At 43.4% G+C, this 21,649-nt stretch overlaps 1 protein-coding gene across 7 annotated transcripts in view; it reads left to right on the top strand.

Annotated features, from left to right (window-relative positions):
* opa1 (OPA1 mitochondrial dynamin like GTPase) overlaps positions 1–21,649 on the top strand; it is a 75,347-nt gene that overhangs the window by 8,932 nt on the left and 44,766 nt on the right. For 3 of the 7 annotated variants that reach the window (XM_062452664.1, XM_062452663.1, XM_062452662.1), the window contains exons 3-13: positions 11,119–11,215; positions 11,386–11,493; positions 13,219–13,272; positions 15,295–15,383; positions 16,747–16,965; positions 18,303–18,356; positions 18,443–18,547; positions 18,647–18,733; positions 18,876–18,989; positions 19,174–19,254; positions 19,352–19,426. In XM_062452664.1, coding sequence (XP_062308648.1) covers positions 11,119–11,215; positions 11,386–11,493; positions 13,219–13,272; positions 15,295–15,383; positions 16,747–16,965; positions 18,303–18,356; positions 18,443–18,547; positions 18,647–18,733; positions 18,876–18,989; positions 19,174–19,254; positions 19,352–19,426 — 1,083 coding nt within the window. The remainder of the gene's footprint in view (positions 1–11,118; positions 11,216–11,385; positions 11,494–13,218; positions 13,273–15,294; positions 15,384–16,746; positions 16,966–18,302; positions 18,357–18,442; positions 18,548–18,646; positions 18,734–18,875; positions 18,990–19,173; positions 19,255–19,351; positions 19,427–21,649) is intronic. The other 4 variants (XM_062452668.1, XM_062452667.1, XM_062452665.1 and 1 more) reach the window with 3 other exon arrangements.

Genomic DNA, 21,649 nt, shown 5'->3' with positions numbered 1-21,649 from the left:
ATAAAATATGCATGTTCTCCTAAACCGAAACTAAACAGCGCTAAGCTCCGTTAGTAGGCTAGCATTGAACTGTAAACCATACATTACATACAATTTACTTTACTTAGGCTAACACGTTTTGATAAACGGACAACACAAAGTCAACTTACATTTAGGTGGACGCACACAATTCGACTTATCCTAACTAATTAACTTAAACTTAACAGCTCTAAAATCCTGTCGAACTCTTTCGGACTTATTGCGGGCTCTAATAAAAATAACCGTCACTAGTCTAGTTGAACGCTCCTGCAGTCCTTCTTAAAGGGGCAGGCACCCTTTTCAACAGCCACCCTCGAATTCACCATGTGAATTCGAACACCTAAAAGAGAGGAGAGTTAGACAAAAGGCATAGATCACACCTCTTCAGGAAGAGCGGGGAGACGGATAAGTCTCGCTACTGGCCGGGTATACGTCCGATCCTTGACCAGCACTTCAGCTGACTGGACTCGACCATCAGTCCCGGGGAAGACTTGAACCACTTTCCCAACAGGCCAGAGGGCCCGAGGCAACTGCTGGTCTACAATCATGACAACGTCATCCACCTGCAGGTCCGCTGCTTCAGTCCGCCATTTCTGCCGGGCCTGGAGTCCTGGAAGGTAGTACCTAAGGAAATGTTTCCAGAAGTGATCAGCTAGTATCTGACTGTCGCCATCTTTTTCCGACCCAACATCTCAGAGCTGTCGTAAACGACCTGTGGTAGGGAGGCATCCCGCTGCCCCATAAGGAGACAATTGGGGTGATGGGGTCACGGTCCGCCACATCTGACGAGGTGTACCCAAGAGGCTTGGAATTGAGGATCCCCTCAATCTCGATAAGGACAGTGTGTAGCACCTCCTCGGTGACTGTTTGGGCCCCTATGGTAACTTGGAGTGCAGTTTTGAGAGAGCGGATCTCTCTTTCCCAACATCCTCCGAAGTGCGGCGATCCTGGCGGGTTGAAGCTGAACCTAATCTGTTGACAGGCCTGGTGATCTTGAAGCTTGGGATGTAGGACTCAAAGGATTGCTGGAGCTCTCTCTCCTCCTCTGAAGTTTGTGCCTTGGTCGCACAGGATCTCTTCCACGTCGGGCTATAAAGCGTCTCAGAGCCAATAAGAACGCATCCGTGTCTATACGGGTTAGAAGGTCTACATGCACTGCTCGAGTGGTCATACATTTGAACAGAATTCCCCATCTCTTCTCATTCCTGCGGCCAATCTTGACGACTTATGGCCCAAAACAATCAACACCCATAGAGTAGAATGCAGGCTTGAAGATGCGATGTCTCGCTGGGGGAAGGTCGGCCATCTTGGGCGGATCTGGACGACCTCTCCACTTCTTGCAACCTACACATTTCCTCTGATGGCGACGTACCTCCTCACGCCCGCGTAGAACCCAATATCGTATCCTGATGTCAGCGAACACCCTCTCTGGCCCAGGATGATGTAGTTTGATATCGTAATCCTGTATGATCAACCGGGTAAGTGGATGCTGAGGGTCAAGGACAATAGGGTGCATCGTATCCGATGTGAGGTCGCTGCTGTGGCGGAGGCGCCTACCAACTCTGATAAGTCCTGTTGCCTTGTCAAGCTCTGGAGCAAGAGACATAAGACGGCTAGATTTTAGCACCGATTTACTAGCCATCAACTGGGCTACTTCATTAGGAAAGGAGTCTCTTTGTGCCTGTAGCAGGGCTTCCCTTTCAGCAACAACATAGTCATCAGCTGTCGGGGGCTGCAGGATCCGCAGCCCCCTGAAGTTGGCGTGCAGTGGCTTCTAAGTAGTCTTGCAGAGTCAGGTGTTGCTGTTTGTCGGACAGGGACGGACTTGAGATTGTCAGAACAGTAACAGCAGGTTGTTTTGCCTCACTTTCAGACTCGTTGCATGATAAACTTGGTTGTTCAGGCCACCCCGTTAACGGCAACTTCAGGAACGCTGGGCCTTGGGTCCAACGGCTATCACCACCCACTTTCTGTAGAGCGAGTCCTCGAGTGAGGTCATCGGCCGGGTTGTCTCTGGATGGGACATAGCACCATGTAGCAGAACCTGTCAGCTCTTGGAAATTCCGCTACTTGAGTGCCAACAAAAACTTTGTAGCGGCATGAGTCGGACAGCAACCATGTAAGAACAGTCGTTGAGTCCGACCACAAGATGCAGCTACGGATGGGGAGGGTCAACTCAGTAGCGATGACCTTAAAGAGCTGAGTACTGGTGAGGGCTCCATACAGCTCGAGACGAGGGATGGATTGTTGTTTATTGGGAGCTACTCGGGACCGGGCAGCAAGGAAGGAGACCTCCACCTTACCCCCTATATTCTCAGTCCTGAGATAGGCCACAGATCCATATGCTTGCTCTGAAGCATCACAAAACACATGGATATCTCTTACACTGCTGAGGTGGTCCATCTCTGGGCTGGTATAACACCTGGGTAGCTTTATCTTTGGCAGGTGTTCCAGCTCTGATTCCCATGAGCGCCACGAAGCGTTGCACAAGGACCTTTGCTCTGGTTGTGTATGGCACAATGTAGCCGAGAGGATCATATTGGCTGGCTAGGACTTTATACATGTTCCTCATTGTGGCTACAGAATACTCGCTGTACGATGCTTGTAGGCAAGGGTGTCGGACTGACAGTGCCAGTGCAAACCAAGGGCAGGCTCCTGGACTTCTGGTTGACCGTGACTGAGCCATAGCTCAGAGCTGTCCGATCTGACTTTGGAGGGAAGGTGAGTAATGATGGATGAGTCATTACTCGCCCACTGTCTCAACTCAAATCCCCCTTCGGCCAGGAGATAGCGCATTTTGTCTACCAGACCCCTGGCAGCTTCTTGTGAGCTGAGGCTATGCAGACAGTTATCCACGTAGAATAACTTCTCGATGGCAGCTCGAACATCGTCGTCTGGCTGGGTATGGTCAAACACGTGCTTCTGTAATGCGAATGTTGCACAACAGGGACTGCAGGTTGTTCCGAAGGGAAGGACTTGCCACTCATACACCCTTGGCGGACTGTCTCGCTGTAGGTCTCCACAGGAACCGCAGCAAGGGTCTATCCTTCGGGAGCAGCCGCACCTGGTGAAACATCCCACGTATGTCACTGCTGAAGGCGATGGAGTGCTCTCGGAAACGTAGCAGCACAGCCAGTAACAAGGAGCCTAAGGCAGGGCCTGGAAGCAGGAGCTCATTCAGATTGCGACCTTGGTACTGAAATGAGAAGTTATACACCACCCGGTTCTTTCCGTTGTGCTGGACTATATGATGCGGTATATACCATGCCTCCTCAGTTTCATCCACTTGATGTGGCTCCAACTTCACCACGTAACCTGAATTTTCTAACTTGTGAATCTCTGCCTCGTAGGCGGCAGCTTGTTCTGGGGCCTTCACCAACCGCTTCTCAATGCCTCTCAGTTGCGGCAGCACAGACTCCGATGAGGCGTGTAGCTGAGGCATGTGTTTGACTCGAAGGAGAGGTGTAGCATAGCGCTCAATACAGTCAACCTTCCCTCTCACTGTCTGCTCTTGAAGCAGGTGTATGGCTTCCTGGTCTTGACGTGACCTTACGACCAACTTCTCACTACGATACGGAAGCACATCCATCTGCCACAACTTCTCCACATGAGAACACAACTCTGTCGGGGATGATATAGATGTGAAGAGACATTGAGGTGCAACAAGATTGAGTTTGATGTCTTGAGCTGGACCCTGCAAAGTCCATCCCAGACGTGTCCTCACCGCGGCTGGCCCACCGGGTGGACCCAATCGAACAGGCTCTATGGGGGTGATGAGGTGTATGCAGTCAGAGCCAATCAGCAGCACCGGGTGCACTCTATTCAGCGGCTGGAGGGGCAACCCGGCTAAGTGTCTGTACTTCTGCTGCAGTGCGCTGACAGGATGAGTGTGCTCTGCCAGCCCTAGCTGCTTCATGGAGAATGCACTCTGAATCTTGTACTTCTTCTTTGGCTCAGCGACAGGGGATATAGTGAACGACACGGCCGCCCTGTGCAGCGTTTGCAGCGCTTCTCTGACGGTGCGGAGAGCCAGCTCCTTTGGCTTGCCCTTTAGGCCTAGCTTCTTTGATGCTGCATGGAGAAGGATGGTTCGCTCTGAACCATCATCTAGGATCGCATATGCCTCCAGGGACTTGTCACCATTTCTTAGGATGACTTTACTTATTTTCAAGAGCACTTTACAGTTGTATGCTGGACGATTGACGTACAGAACTTTACCGGCCGTGTTTACTAGACAGTTCTCCGTTGCTGGCTCTTTCCCTTCTACTCTCTCTTTCACCTTGTGCAGCACAAGCAGATGTCATCTGTTGCATGTCTTGCAAGGGGCCTTTAGTGTGCACTTAGCTGCTTGATGACGGCGACCACAACGCCAGCACCTGTTGTTACCCTTGATCCATGCTACCTTTTGTTCTTTGTTCAGCTGCTTGAAGCTAGCACAGCTGTTCAGATAGTGGTCATCGTCGCAGTAAGGACAGTAGGGTCTCCCCTTCTCTGGTTTACTGGGAAGGCTGGCTGCAGGTTCCGATGTGGGTAGGGCTGCCGGAGTACTTGTTTCTGTAGCTTTATTTGTTCCCAAGAAAATGGTGGTGACCTTGCTGGGTTGCTTTGGATCTCTCCTGTTCTCTTTCTTCCTGGTGGAGGAATCTTCTTTCTTGTTGCTGAAGCACAACATGCTATCTTCTTGCACGTCCAGCTCACATTCCAGCCACTCAGCGAATTCGATGAGCGTGGGGATGGCTATTCTCATTGGGTGGATGAATCTCTTGAAGCTGGCAGTGAGGTCATAGGGTAGCTTACCCAGCAATCTGGCTACATGGGAACCACATTGCAGCTCCACACGGCCCCTCACCCATAGCTGTTCTAGCATACCCACTAGTGAACGTACATTGAGGGCAAACATGCGAAAGGTCTTCACATCGCCACCGCGGATATCTGGGCCATCCATCAAATCTGCAATACGTTGGACAGCCAGCTTGTGAGGTTGCCCATACATTTTTGTGAGAGCCGTCATCGTGTCGGTGTAAGGCTGCCTGGCGTTGCTATACGAATCTGCCATGAGCGAGGCTTCCTCACATTTCAGGTGATCTGTGAGGATCTGAAACTTGTATCGCTCTGTGGCATCATCTGGGATGAGATTCTCCAGTGCAATCTTCATCCTTGAGAACTGTCTTGGAGCTGGTGAGATCAGATGTGGGATTGATGGCTTAGGCCCTCTGTAGATACGCTCTTGGGTGATTGGCAGGTCTGCGTAGTTGAGATGATGCTTGTGTATCCTCTATCTGGTCCGTCTGTTCTACACCAACGCTCGCGTGCACCAAAGGTTTGATGCGGCTGGGTTCTCTGACCATACTGGTCTGCACGAGGGTAACTTACTTGGGGAGGGGCTCTGGTGTACCAGAGGGGTCTTCTTTCGTCTGGTGTGTGACTCTAAGGTGGAGGAGATCCTCAGCTAGCTCATCACCGGAGCCAGGAGGGGGGGGATAGGCCTCTCTACGATCAGCTGGATGCACTGTGTCTTGCATCCAAGCCGGTGCTGGGTGATGTCTCTCTTGCCCTCCATCATCCAGGCCTGGTGACAAGCAGGTACGTAGAGGTGGTTGTGGTGTAGCAGCTACGGGTGGGGCTCTTATCTCTGTTACCAGTCTCTGGAATTGTTGCCGAAGCTCAATGTTCTGTTGCTTCATCTCCTGCAGGGCAGCCACAAGTTCTGGTACCTGGCTAGACTGCTGCTTCAGGACTGCATTCTCTTGGTTCACTTGCCGCCACCTGGTAGTCAAATCTGGTACCTGACTCCACATGCTGGCGCAGATCTTCCTGATCATCTCTCATGGTCTCCAGCATCTGTCTCCATTCTTCTGTCAGCATGCATTGGTCTGGTACACCGCTTTGACTGTTAGGTGATATAGCCCTGAAGGGAGCCCCTGACTCCGGTAGCAGCTGGTCATCTTGTGTGATCTGGAGATCCTGGGTACGGAACCGTCTCTGGGACCCTGGTCCGCTTAGGTCGTAGTCCGACAGATGGGAGGTTACTGGTCCCTGTCTTTTGTTTCTGACGACCGTCTCATTTGGCTCCGGATGTTGCATCCTTCCACAGCAATTTGCTTATCCGACTCGAAGGACCATTGAAAAATAGTAAAACTATCTGGTGGTTAGTTCAAAACACTGTGGGGAGTCCGTGATGTCATGCAGGGTTCCAGATGATGATCAGACGTTGTATCCAGAAATGTATTCTTTATTTATGAACTGACAGGATTGGAGCTGGGATAGTAGTTTCTCTCAGATTATTTAGTATGTGGTTTTGTGTGCGTGGGGTTTCTGTAAATACAAACATAGATATATATATAATTAATGCAGAATAAAATATGCATGTTCTCCTAAACCGAAACTAAACAGCGCTAAGCTCCGTTAGTAGGCTAGCATTGAACTGTAAACCATACATTACATACAATTTACTTTACTTAGGCTAACACGTTTTGATAAACGGAAAACACAAAGTCACCTTATATTTAGGTGGATGCACACAATTCGACTTATCCTAACTAATTAACTTAAACTTAACAGCTCTAAAATCCTGTCGAACTCTTTCGGACTTATTGCGGGCTCTAATAAAAATAACCGTCACTAGTCTAGTTGAACGCTCCCGCAGTCCTTCTTCTTAAAGGGGCAGGCACCCTTTCAACACAGGTTTTTTGATAAATTATACTAATTTCATACAAAAATGAAATTTGTATAATTTATCAGAGAAAACAATTTAACCAAACACTGCATAAGTTTACAAAAGTGGCGGCTGCTGGTCTTTCAAAGAGGAGAAACTCATTTTCGGCCTACATCATAAAATATTTCCATTTATTTGGCTAGTTCGCTGGCTAGTTCACCCCTACGTCACTAGCCTATCCTACTGTATGAATGAATGAACGATCTAACGAAACAATATTAAACTCGAAGGAGGAAATGTGGGAATTATGTTAAACCGAAACAAGGAATGTGGTGTATAATTGTAGGAAATGTATGATGAAAATTGGCTAGCAATTTCGCCAAGCAAATACCAAGAAATGGGTTGCAGCAGTTTCTTTAGACTACACTTGCAAAATCCACGATGGGACTGAGCTCGAATAGCTTTGGCGACTTTTCATAATACAAAATCGCTGTCAATCAAAAGGAGATGCAGTCTTTCAACAGACCCTCCAATCATCACACAGAAGCCTGGCGACCAGGCCAGCCCACTCCTCCATTCACCCCCAGAGACGCAGAGCGTCCGTGGGCGGGACATAATCACAGCATTTATCCAATGACCGTATAGTTTCGAAGCACTGAAAAAAAAGCAGCCCCATTGAAGTCCATGGACGCCAGGCTTCAACAGGGAAATGCACTGTGACGACACGGGAAAGTATGAGAAGGAAATCTAGTCAGTCGACATGCTACTATATGTAGCTGATTCTGAACGAACTCGTCTTCGAGATGAACGTGTTCTAACGCATTTAAAATGTTAAAACAATAGTAATTATTTGGCCAATAATTTTAGGGGAAGCCGAGCTTCCCTTGCAGTCTTAAAGAAATTACCACTGGTTTACAATGACATGTATTTCACAATGCATCAAATAAAATGGATGCTGGCTCGTAGCATCTTTACAAAATAGTCTTCAAAAACAATTAAATAATACAGCCATTACATTACCACAACTACCCATCCAAATTCGAATGAAAAAAAAAATTAATTGTTAAATTAGGCTTTGAAATCGTGAGAAAATCAGCAGCCTTCTCTGCTTGAGACTGGGGGGCGTGTCGCCTGAATGAGCTGAAGCTCCGCTCCCTCGAATTTATTGAATTTAGCAACAACAGCCACACTAGCTAAATCAATTGCATGTATCAGAGACCTACCTGCAGTCTGAGTGTTTTGTGTTAATTACTTTGTCTTTGCATCGTACCAAATATATTAATATTTCTTATATTATTGTTGCTTGCTTTTTCCACAGGTACACCCTTGCACTTTTGAGGTTCATGCTGTTTAATTGTAACTTGTCTAACTACATGCTCTTATGGTTCTTCCCTTTGGGACTTATTTGTTTTTCACAATGTATGCTTCATCAAATTAAATCAACATTTATTTGTATAGCCCCTTTTACACGCAAGCATGTCACAGAGGGCTTCACATACGCCCATAGAACTGCCCCTCAACCAACCTAAACCCTCAGGGAAGACAAGGAAAAACTCACTACAGGAGAAAAAATGGGAGGAGCAATTCAGTGAGGGATCCCCTCCTCCAGAGACGGTTGGTGAAAGAGAGGAGCAGAACACAGGCTTAACATAGTCATACAGCAGGGAAGTGTCAATGGGTTTTGAAACACCAAAATCCATTGTTCGACTTGGTAGATGTAGGAAGGGACCGGGAAACTCGCTGTTTCCCGTCATGGAGACTGGTTTTCGGTTGGCGACCAGGTCCAGCGTTGGCAGACCGACGACCAGGCAGATGCTGACAGCTCAAACCCCCCACACCACAGGGGATGTGTGGAGGGGGGACAGAGAGGGGAGAGCAGGGATTAGAGAATGCCAGGAGCAGCTAACAGTTAGTCATATTTAGAATGAGATCCCCACCGGTCAAGTGTGGACTAGTGCAGCAATTTAGCAGAGCAAAAAAGGGTATTTGATGCAGCCCTAGACACTAAGACAGCGCCAGCCCCCCTCGTTTGGAACATGAACTCTGTTCCAGGGGAGAGAACTCTAAAATAAGTTATATTTATATAATAAGGGTGAGAATGCCCCGTCCCCCGTTGTCACCAACTAGTAACGGAAACTATAACAATAGCAATATACAGTAACAGGTTTACTTTATTTGTAAAATCTAGATGTTACATGTGATACACACAAACAAACACACACCCCAGGTTTACATAGAAAGTACATACACACACACTTACATTTAACAGTCATAGAATTGACTAAACAAAGTTTTTAACCTAATTTTGAATGTCGAAACAGTATCAGCCTCCTTAATTGAGACAGGTAATTTGTTCCAGAGAAAAGGTGCTCTATATGAGAACGCCCTTCCTCCAGCAGTTTTTTTTCTTAATTTTGGGAACCACCAGATAGCCGGCATCTTGAGATCTAAGTGTCCTTGCGTGCAAGGAGACCAGAGAGGTAAGGTGGTGCCAATCCATGCAGAGATTTGTAGGTTAGTAATAAAACTTTGAAATCACCTCTGGCTTGGATAGGGAGCCAGTGTAAAGAGACGAGAGTAGATGTTATGTTGATCGAACTTTCTGGTTCTAGTCAATAGTCTAGCAGCAGCATTTTGCACCCATGTTTGATTACCCACAATGTTTGGGGCTATCTCGTTATGTTCAGTGACCTATGCACTTTTGTAAAGCTCTCTCTTGGGAGTCGCTTTGGATAAAAGCGTCTGCTAAATGAATACATGTAAAATGTAAACGATTGAAAACGGATGTATCACAGACCGCTGTCGTATAGACCAATTATTTGTTTGTAAACATTCGGGATGCGTGTGCAATGTGGTTGCAGAAAACCGGGAAAGGATAGCCTTTATAATGGCTAGTGAAGTACACGGACTATACAAATAGTTCGATTTAAAAAGACCAAAAAGGTCGAGGAGGACAGCCTTTAAGAGAGAAAGCGATTCCCCATTGATCTGTCACATCAGAATTTTGATTTGGGTTAGAAAGTCTTGACATCTGAGTGAGAATGTCGCCCGGTAGACCGCATCTCATGCGGCAGCTATGTCTTCACGTCACAAAGTTCATAATTTTACAGTTTTACAGTCAATTCTACACCTAAAAGGTCGAGCAGGGCAGCTTTCAAGAGATATGGGAATTCTGCCAGCTGGTCCGATTATTTTTGTGATGTGTAAAACTGGCAATCTGAGTGAGACTGCGTCCCCGTTACACTGTTTTGACGTTGTTAGCCTCAGTCAGACTCGGGTCGCTCACTGGCAGTGTGCACAATGTTGTATTTCACTCCATTCTACACTATGAACGTCAGGGAGGCTGCCTTTTGTAGATACAAGCCTACTGAAGATAGCCAGCATCTCGGATTTCTTTAACCGAGCCTGTTTCATTCATAATTTGCCTGAGAAAGCGACCTCGGTTAGCCAGGCTAGTTTTGCCCGATCACTTGGTCAGGCTATTTAAAGGTATCGGGGTCAAGTGACTTTTGTGCATGGACAAATGAAACGTAAATGTACTTGTCCAAAGGACAAGTGCCTCAAAAAGTTAATGTCAAGCCCTGAAATCCAGTGGCCAGAGATATGATGACCTGATCGACACTCCAATGTATTATACCCGGGAGAAGTTAGTCTTTTGCATCCGACATGCGCAGTTGAGCATGCTTGACAGTCGTGTGACGTAGGGTGATAATTGGTGTATGTCGTCCAACAGAGGCTAATTATGCCAACACCTCAGTGAAAGAGCGAAAATTGACTTCAGTTTTCAAAAGTAAATGTACTAATAATATCAGCGTACATCGTATTGTACATTAAATCTCACAATTGTGTTTTTTATCACAATGTTAAATTAGCAAAATTTTCAGTTTTGCATTTGTTGACGCTTGGAACTCCGTTGTGATTACATTGAGAGCAGAACGTTTGTCCTCCCTACTCAGGTTTAAAAAAAATATATATATATTGGTATCCAGAGCATTACAGAAGGGTATTCACATTGAAAGATACCTTGTATCTTTTTGACAATTGTACATTCTCAAAAGCATGGTAAGCAAATACACAAGTCAGGGACATTAATAGAAGAAAAAAAAATTGTAATTACATTACATTAGTACAATCAAATAAACATCTGGTTAACCTCAAGGTTATTACATGTCACATTTATCGAGGGTTTCAAATTCAAAAGGAAAACAAACATACACCCAAAGAAAGAAAACACTTCACTGTCTTTTGTGGAGGAAGGTTGCCAGTTCGATTCCCGGCCGTGCCAAATGACGTTGTGTCCTTGGGCAAGGCACTTCACCCTACTTGCCTCGGGGAGAATGTCCCTGTACTTACTGTAAGTCGCTCTGGATAAGAGTGTCTGCTAAATGACTAAATGTAAATGTAACCCTACTCATGTTTTTTAATGATCTGTTTTCTTTTTGCAGACATATGAGGAGTGGAAAGATATGTTACCTGATCTCAGTGAATACAACTGGGTAATACCTGATTTTGTTTGGGAGCTGAGTGAACAAATTGACTTGGGTAGGTTGACCCGCATCATCACTGCCCTAAGATATAAGATAAAGTCTTAAATTATCAAAAGTCCTCTTTTGCTTAGTCATTGGCGTATGTAGCTGAGTTATTGATGTAGTAGGCCTGATCTGTAAACATCTGATAACTTTTTCATTTACCTTCATTCCTTTTACCTCTAGAAAAACTGGCTAAAGCCCTTCCAGAGATTGAAGATATTGTCAAGTTTTTTCCTGACCTGGATAAGATAGGAGCAAACTTAACCTTCCTCAAGACCATCCTGTCCACCGGTAAATAAACTATCATGATTTGTACCAGGTCTAGATCAGACTCCTGTATGGTGTTGTACATTACCGATTTTGTATGCTGTTTTGTTATTTAAATTGTATTGTACTCTCATTGTCACATTAAATTAATATCAGTTTTCCTGGCAATCACTGTAACGCTCTTTTTAATTAATATGTATTATTATTGTTGCATGTTTTAGTATTATTTTTTCCCATCAAAGCACTTTTGTGAGAAATTGCACAAAAAGGCTTTATACATTTTTATATAACTTGACATTATTAGCTTGTTTTGTGTTTCAAATTCTTTGTAGCTGAAAATCAAAGTGTTAATCAGCTGAATTTCCCATGAACAGGAGTTGAGAAGATGGTTCAAAATGGTTTAATGTGTTTTGGCTAGGCTAACCCTACCCATACTATACTTAAAATGAGATTTTGCATATTGTTCATATCACTCATGAGATCTAGGAAAAACTGTGCCTTTGGAGTAATCAGACCTCTTAACTTTTTCCACATTCTTAGACTTAATTTAAAACATTTTTTTTTCATCAACTGATGCAGGCTACTTCTATGTACCTTACCTCACAATTATTCAAAATGTTGACAATGGAAACAAAATGTTTATTTATTTAAAGTAGAGATATATGTTTTAGCTCAGTTGTAAGAGCTTGCAGAAGAGTTATAAGAACTTGCATAAGAAATATATTTTTAACATTGAGTTCTGACTCAATGTTAAAAGTGACTTTTAATGACAAGAAATACAAACATTTGTCTACACAGTTCATAGTATGCCAGAACAAAAACCAAAGTCATGAAGTAAGTAACTAGGAGTTGGTTTCGCAGACACAGATTAAGCCTAGTCTAGGACAAAAAAAAGAAAAACAAGCTCAATGGAATTTTCTATTGAATTTAATTTTTTTGTCTTGGACTTGGCTTAATCTGTGTGTGCAAAACTGGCCCTAGATGTAGATGTGTTTAGACATAGACCCAGGTCAGACTGGAGCAAAGATTCAGCATAACACAAATCTTAGAGCACATAGCAAGACAGTGGTGGAGTAGCTTCATAACAAGTCTCTTATTGTATTGAGTGATCTAGCCAGAAAACTTGTGCGGAATTCAGTTCACAATTAGTCTGTCAGACCTTGAGAGGACTAGCAAGGAAGAATGTAAGAAGGTTTTCCCATTTGCATGCTGGTAGAGGTCTAACCAAGAAGGCTCATAGCTGTAATCACTGCCATAAGTCCTTAGTACTGAACAAAAATCTTACATAATTATTTAAAAAATGGCTTTCCTTCTCTAAACATGTTTTCAACTGATCATTATAGGATAATGTATGTAGATTTATGCATGGAGTTATCATTATTTATAATACAATATCATATTTAAATGCTATTTATATAATATAACATTATTATTTTTTACTGACATTTTAAATTAAGTCTAGCGCACAACCAGTTTTTGAAAAAGGGGAAAGGGTCTGAATACATTCCAAAGTCATTGTAGATATTTTGCGTAACAATACTGGAAAGGACAACTTAATCTCTGGCTGCTTATGGACGTACTGTACAGAAGGCAGTAACAGTCAAGCTTAAGCTACATCAGGACTGGGACTGATATTCAGCAGTTAGCCTCATCCCATCTTTGTTTCAGTCTTTTTGATTAGGTTTTTTGTTCTTTCCTTTCTCTGTCCCCACCCTCACCCTCTTCCCCCTCCCTCTGAATTCTTCACAGGTGTGAGTGTGGGTAGTGAAGTCAAAGGAGCTTCTGGCCTGCATCTGTTGTTAGGTGTGTAAACCTCAGATGCCCATATCCTGCCTCTGCCCCGATGTGCTCCTACCTTGAGCGATTTGAACAGCCCCCTCTAATACCCGTTTTTCACGAAAACCCACAATGTGGTTTTATTATTATAGTACAATTGTTGAGCTGGGTTAAACCTGTGTCAGACCAGTTCATACTAAACAACCTACAACTTTAACTAAATTTAATTACACCTAAAAATCCTGTTTTGCACTGTTGGACTGCAGCATTTGTGAGTTTGTAGAAGCTCTTTAAGTTCCTCCTTCAGCAAATTCTGAAGTGCACTGTGTAACATTTTTATTGGTGGCAACAGGTGAGAAGGAAAACTTTTGTTTTCACAGTCAGTAGAAGTCCGTGCACAGTCACCATTCATGTTCAGAAGCACTACTATATGGCACAAGTTTAGTCCAAAGAGTTTACTTGTCCTCAGGTCAGTGTGAAAGGGGTAGTACATTTAATTAACTGGTTCAGAGTCTAAAATGGCATGCCCACTGGATGGGTTGCTGTTAAATCCAGATTGGCTTGGTCCTTTAGCGCTTGAGAAATGTTGAAGTACATTTGACAGGATATACATACAGGAGTATGTATTCTACAAGGATCACGAACCTACACATGCTAGTGGAAAATGTGTTTATATTCATGATTCAAAGTGAAATGAAAGAGTACAGTGAAAAGCAAACGTGGCTGTACAGTGAATTTAACTGTGGATTTCATTTCTCTTCTGTCTGTAGTGCTCTTAACAACAGATACAGTATGTTCACCCCTAACAGTGTTCTTATTTAGATAACTCTTTGGTTTGATTTGACGACCCCTGGTTTCTGTCTGTCCGCTTGTGCCTGGGTTTGTCTCCTTTGACTTCCACCCTTCTTTCTATATTTACGGTTCTTTTTGTTTGGGATGACTAATCTCTGTTTTGTGGAGCTATCCATGTCCATTTGCAGGCTGCTTAAATGTTTGCAAAATCAATATAAGTATACAGTACAGACCTTTACCATTCCCATTGTACACTGTTGAATTAAATACGGATCTTGAAAGGCAACAGTCAATGCTGACAGACAACCAAGGCCCAGTAACACTCATCCTAAAATTCTTAACTTGGATTGAAGGACTCATGCAATAAATTAACCTTACAACTATAAATATTGCATACGAGAGACATATATCAGGTACCCACTGGTGGTGTAGTGGTTAAGGTCTCCACCGGTAAAATCTTAGCTTGCATTAGATTTGGTTAAAGATCCTGTAAAGTGGATTTAAAAAAAAATTGTGACGTAGATCGGTCGGGTTTTGGCTCCGCCTATACAAAACCTGAGCTGAAAACGGAAGAGAAACTGTTGAACGGTCTAACTCACATTTCAGTGCGAAAAAGTTTTCGCGCTTTGCACATGCTTTCAGGAACTAATTTCACACGTATATAATATACTGAGAAAAAAATCATGGAATTTGCTTTACAGGATCTTTAACATTTTAGTGTTACATTTAAAAAAATATCAGACAGATCAATTGGTGATAGGTAAAAAAGAAAATCCAGCTAAATAATCAGTATTGGACCCAAAACATCTATTGCTGTGGCTCTAGTAATGGGTAACCACGTAACTACCTTAACTATCAAATAAACTATTTGTATAGACATAAATTGTTTTCAGACATTTTCCAAACATTTCGGTTTCAGTCACATGGGAGCTGCTTACTGTGGTTTTTTTTTTTCTTTCTAATACTTAATTTTAAACAGGTACAGCAATTATTTCTTTTATCACTGTTGTTTTATCCAAGCACTCATTAGATGTTGAGCCTATTTACAATTTTATGTAATCGTGTCTGGGGGTGTGTGATTTCTCTCAAGGTGTTACAATGTGATCATTCACACCCCTGTGGTAATGTTTTACAAAGAATTTGGGATTGGGAATGAGTTACATTGTTATCATTAGTTACGAGTATGTTGTCTGTAGTGTATACTTAGTTGTGTGTTTGATAATACCATATTGTATTGTTATTTGTGTGCCATGGCAGAAACCCCTGGTGAACCCCAACAGAAAACCACAGAGGCCCCTGCCACCACCTTTGCCACACCTGAGAGCTCTGATAAGCAGTTCAAGAAGGCAAGTTTCAATGACCCGACTATCCCAGTTCTGCTCTTCCCTATGCAATGGCTGGCTTTGTCACAGCATACTGCTGTTTGGCGCAATTTTAATCTGCTTTAGTCAACACTGATAAGAAAAATTGAAGAAATCAAAGAAAGAGTTGCTTACCTATGTTCTGGACATTTTAATGTTATACTTTTTGTTTTACTCCTTCAGTGTCAATAGATGTTACGCTATGTGAAGCTGACACTTATTACATTGAATTGTCTTGTCCTATTAAGATTGTCGTTGAATGTGACAGCACTCCACATAACTGAGATACAGCATACAATATGTTAACAATCATGTATTGTTTTTTATATTGTTTTCTACCCTCTAAAGCTTTACGAATGTTTTTGTTTTTCCAGAAGATGCCATACTGCATTCAGGAGATGTCACATCTCTGCTTACTGTACTGTGTGTTTTAGCCCCCATACTATATCCATCTGTCACTTTCATATCATTGTCTGTTTTTCCTCTAATGTTGTCTCTCTGTCGTTGACAGACTTCTCACTTTTTTCTTCCTGTAGTCACACTCCTTCATTTGTCTATAAATGTAATGTTTAGTGTCAACATGGTACAATAATGGGACTATTGGCTGAGCATCAACAACAAACTGGCTGACCAGGCTGAACACAGAGAACATTCATCCTATCTTATTCTCCAGATTCTCTCTCCTTAGAGATGACGACAACACTATTCTTGCTCCATCCCTGATAGATCACTCACTCTCAGTGCTTGCTTTGCATTTAATTGTCATATTTAACATTCAGATGAATGAGCATTTTCACCTCATCTTAATACTATAAAAAATATACAGTTGCTACACCTTATCCCATATATAGTGTGATACTATATTCTTGATAGTCTGTGATGAGTAGACTGATATAGATAATACATTAATAATATTCAATATCTAGCAACTGCTTGTGCTAGATATTTAGTACCTCTAAGCATATTCTTGCAGTTTCTTGAATATGCAATGGAATGACTGTACTGTCAGAATGAATGTGAGCAGCATTTTGCCCATGTGCCACTGGAATTAGAGATGCTGGTTATAGGTTGCCTGCCTTGCAGTCAGACTTCTGGACTAGCAAAGTCTGGAGACTCCCCTTATTGACCTGAAACAGACTTGGTTTAGTCCAATGATGGATGTTGGCAAGAATCTCGTAGTTACAGTTTACGTTAATCTTGAGCATCAACTGAAGCCTACACATTCAGATATGTGGGCTCTAAAAGGTTGTGTACAGGTGATGTCCTGACCCTAGCCCCGCCCTGTGTGTGGACTTGGTTCTTTTCGATTGTTGCTCCTGCCTCTGTCTCATTGTGCCGTCCCTCGCAGGGGCTGCTGGGAGAGCTCATTATCATTCAGCAGCAGATCCAGCAGCACGAGGACGAGGTTCGGCGGGCTGCCGCCGCTAATAACGCTCAGCCAGCGCCCCCGCCTGACCCCGCCCCTTGCCCGCCACTTCCACCAAGCCTGCCCCCGCGCCACAACCCGAGTGCAAGCCCAGCAACTGTTCTGAACCCCAGCCCCAGCCCCCCTCAGCAGAAACGCAAGGTGAAGGACACACCACCCTACCCTGGCCATACCGAGAAAAGCCCTGTACAGTACTCCCTCCTCTGACTGCCCCTTCCTCCTCACAATCCATCACAAAAGTTAACTATTACGATCCTGATAATCAAATTCACACTAAAGAAAATCTGTCTCTTAAAAGTACTGATAGGATGGAAGATTGTAAACTAAGATTTACCATTCACCAAGTTTGATATTTCATTGTTTATGTTTCATTTACTAACTATTAAAGCAGCAGTACACTGCAGTAATACAATTGGCAATTTGGTAAGGGACAATTTGCCATTTCATTAATTCAAGTGCTTTCTGTTATCTTCCTTTAAACAAATACCAATAAAGAAGCCGTTGATACACATTATTACTTGGGTAGGCAAGCTGTAGTAAAACAGGTCAGTTATATTTTGATTGTGTTGCCACGTCAGTGAAGGAATGGCATGCACTGACAATCAAGCCTACAGAAGTTACGTACACCACATGCATCCTAGCGATGCAAAGCACTGTACTACAGTCAACTATGCACCCAAACTATGACAGAAATGTACAGTTGATAAGCATCATGGAAGGGAGAAGCATTCCCCTGCATGGTGTGTCTGTACTTTTGGAAACGCCCAGATCAACTGTTTCGTACATGATACAGTTTAAAATGTTTTGTTTAAGTAGCTTCTGATCTTCATGGTTATGTCTTATGTTAGGGAATTGCTACACTATTGAGCATTGCACGCAAGAGTAGCTTAATGACTAGCATATCTGATCATGTTTAACCTTTTCTCTTTGTTAGTGTGTCCACCTAAGTGTGTGTGTTTTTTCCATTTAATCCCCTCATGTCATCTGTGCTCTGTCCTCCTCTGTCTGTGCATCCTCTCCTCCATCTAAATTACTGTCTTCTAATTGATTGTTGGGGTTGTAGAATCATTATATATCCTGTTCTAATAATGTAATGTTTATTTCACTAGGACTTGAATTAATCCAACTTTTCCCAGACATAGGTTGGTGTGATTTGACTTTTGATATTGATGCAGCAAAATTCATGATTTAATTCATTCTGGAATCTTTTTTTCATTAACTGGATTTCCCTCCCCTATAGTGCTCCCTAGTACTGGTGTTAATATGCCCTGTAGCTGTGTGGGAGGATTTCAGTTTTCCTAGGTGTTTTCGGAGTGTTTCATGCATGATGTAATTGGGAAAAGAGAGTACCAGAGATGTGAAATGGATTGTTAACTTTATCCACCTGTCTTTTTTTTTTTCTTTCTTTTTTTCTTTCTCTCGCTCCCTCTCTCTCGCTCCCTCTCTCTCGCTCCCTCTCTCTCTCTTCTCGAATCCAGTCTTCAGACAGAGAGAAGATAGACCAGCTCCAAGAGGAACTGGTCCGAACTCAGGTGGGAAATAATATATCAGTATATTAGAATGGTGTTACTGGTAATTTTGAGTGGTTATTTAAGTTTGGAGCTCTGTGTCTTTACAGATAAAATACCAACGCATGCTAGAAAGGCTGGAAAAGGAGAACAAGGAGTTAAGGAAGGTGGTCTTGCAAAAAGATGACAAGGGCATCCATCAAAGGAAACTAAAGGTGATGATGCGCACACACACAAAAAAAAGCAAAGGGGAAAGACATTATTTTTCTATCCCACAATCCCAAGTTTTCATCCTGTGTCTCTCCCTGCAACAGAAATCTCTGATCGACATGTACTCTGAGGTTCTAGACATCCTGTCTGATTATGACTCAAACTACAACACGCAGGACCAACTGCCAAGGGTAAGGGCTTTATAGGCGTGGCTTGCTTTAACTCTTTTAGCTTGGACACAAATGAAGCAAATGAAACTGCTACCTCAGTACCCTTGCTTACTTTGTCTCTCCTCTCCCCTTCTTTCCTCTCCCCTCCTGTCTTGTGTGGCAGGTTGTCGTGGTGGGGGACCAGAGTGCAGGAAAGACCAGTGTGTTGGAGATGATCGCTCAGGCTAGGATCTTTCCTCGGGGTTCTGGAGAAATGATGACGCGCTCTCCGGTAAAAGTAAGTCTGGTTGAATACTAATTACCTTCCTTGACTCCTCTATGCCTTCTTCTTCCTCCTTGTGAATGCACGGTATGTAGACACAAAATGGTTTTGCTTCATTTGACTGACTGACCGCAGATGTAATTTTCTTTCATAATGAAGTTAGCTAATTTGCATTGCAAATGCTCTGTTTCTGTTGTAGGTAACTCTAAGTGAGGGCCCTCACCATGTGGCCATGTTCAAGGACAGCACCCGAGAGTTTGACCTGGGCAAAGAGGAGGATGTAAGTTCATGATAACACATTAAGATCTTTGGGCCACCTGGATCAACCAATCCACTTAACTTATAGTTGATCAGCGGATCCCCCCTCTTCTCCGTAGCTGGCAGCCCTGAGACATGAGATTGAGCTGAGGATGAGGAAGAGTGTGAAGGAAGGACAGACTGTCAGCCCTGAGGTGAGTTATGCCATCCTATTGTCTTCAAGCCAATTTTAGACAGCAACAACAGAACAAAAGTGTTTTAGTACAATTGCTGAAGGACATTAAGCTTTTCAGGTAGCTGACAAGTTGGCGCTGATGATGGCGCCGATGATGGCAGCCTCGGTCGTTGGGTGTGCTCTGTTTTGTCTGTTAATTCAGTGTTCTGCCAAGATTAACGGGGTTATCTAACAAGATAAGTACTTCCAAACATCAGGACTACAACTCCTGTGGATTTATTTCCCACTTTTCTGCTTCCAGCGGCAGAATTACCGTAATTTTTTGATAATAAGACGCGGCTTGTACTCCGATTTTACAGTTTTCCTGTGCTTGTGTGGCTTATATTTCGAAGTGGCTTATAGTCCGGTTTTAGAACAAAAAAGTGGCTTTGTCTCAAGATCTCTACAGACCGTGCAGCTAATTTAATGCTCAACACTTGAACGGGGGCTTATTACTTGAAAGAGGAATTATTTACTGTGTCGTCTCAGTTATACTATCAGGGCATACAGTGACTTGCTAAAGTAGGCAAATGGCTAGTAAAACATAACATTTCATAATAATTTTTGTTAATCAACCAGCTGCAAGACCCAGTGAAATGTTATAGGCTAGCTAGAAAAATAACGCTAGCATCGCTAACAACATTACTAATTCAACTTTGGTAGTGTAACCGAGCTCTTTGTAAGTTCATTTTAGATATAATTGTATATGATCGTGTGGACAATAAGACACAGACGCGGTCTCTTTTCATAACTTGTATTTTACCACTGCTCTTCTTGACATCGCCATTCGAACAGCCCTCACTGATTTCACGTAATGCTTTTAGCATCAAGCCTACGGCAACTCCCGAGGGACAAAACACCCTTGTCCGTTGTCATGTAGAAAGGTCTGCTACAGTAGGCTATCCTCAGGATTTGCAAGCTAGCTAAACTTATACTACATCGAAAATAATTTTGTAGACATAACAATGGATTCTGCCACTAAATGAGTGACTTGGCTTTATTTTTGGACATACTATCCACAACCAAAGTGTGTTACACAATGCTGTAAGATAGCCTATACTATATGCATTGCTCTTGGTACCCACAATGCCCTGTGGCAAGCTGAAAAGGTACTAAGTTAAGGGCATAAGCTTAGTTAAATAAGCATTGTTTGGAGTTCTATTGTTGTGTTTGTTCTGTTTTGATATGTGTAATGCTATGGTCTATAGTTTAGATAATTTGAGTCTTCACCCTGATTGGGAATGTTGTCTAGTTAGATGGCTATCCAAGCTGTCCGCTGCGACAGTGTGTCTGGGAAAGTAATCAGTCGTGAGCATTGGTCCGCTCAACGTTAGCCGGCAACGGTAACGTTGTTTGCTTTCAAAGTGTGGCTTATATTCCAGTGCGGCTTATACTCTGATTTACAAACGAAGTGCTCATTCTGGGGGGGGTGCGGCTTATACACGATGCGGCTTATTTTCCGAAAAATACGGTAGTGGGCATTATAGTCAAAGCCACCCTCGGCTTTGTCCTAGCAGCGAAGCGTCGTAGGAGAAGTAAACGAGCCGGTGCGACTTCGTCAGCGCGGGGCAAGTACAGCATTACCGGGGATATTTCTCTCCAACGTGCGTTCGCTGAGCAACAAACTGGACAACCTTCAGCTACTGGTGTGAAAAAACAGAGACTTTCATTCATCTTCCGTTTTGTACTTTACGGAGACATGGCTGAGTGAACTGATCCCGGACTCTGCGCTACAGCTAGCAGATTTTAAACTGCTGAGAGCGGATCGTGACTGCTTTCTGGCAAAACGAAAGGCGTGGTATTTGTTTTTACACTAACAGTGTTTGGTGTGGAGATGTGACAGTGATTCTGCAGCACTGTTCTCCTGATCTGGAATCATTTTTTATTAACTGTAAACCTTTTTACTCGCCACGTGAGTTTGCATCTTTCATTCTGGTCGGCGTCTACATGCCTCCGCAGGCTAGCGTCAACGAGGCTCAACGTGTGCTTGCCAGCCAGATATTGAGTATGGAGCATGCAAATCAGGATTCCTTGGTTATTGTGCGACTTTAACAAAGGCAATCTCACCCAAGAACTCCCCAAATACAGACAATTCATCAAATGCCCTACCAGAGAAGGGAACACTTTGGATCACTGCTACTCTACAATCAGTAAAGCATACCATGCGGTCCCCCGAGCAGCACTCAGTCACTCAGACTACGCC

The sequence above is a fragment of the Osmerus eperlanus genome, chromosome 26 (genome assembly GCF_963692335.1).
Source record: "Osmerus eperlanus chromosome 26, fOsmEpe2.1, whole genome shotgun sequence".
NCBI classification, from domain to species: domain Eukaryota; kingdom Metazoa; phylum Chordata; class Actinopteri; order Osmeriformes; family Osmeridae; genus Osmerus; species Osmerus eperlanus.
Note: the sequence above shows the minus strand (reverse complement) of the source record. Positions and strands in the feature narration are given on the sequence as shown.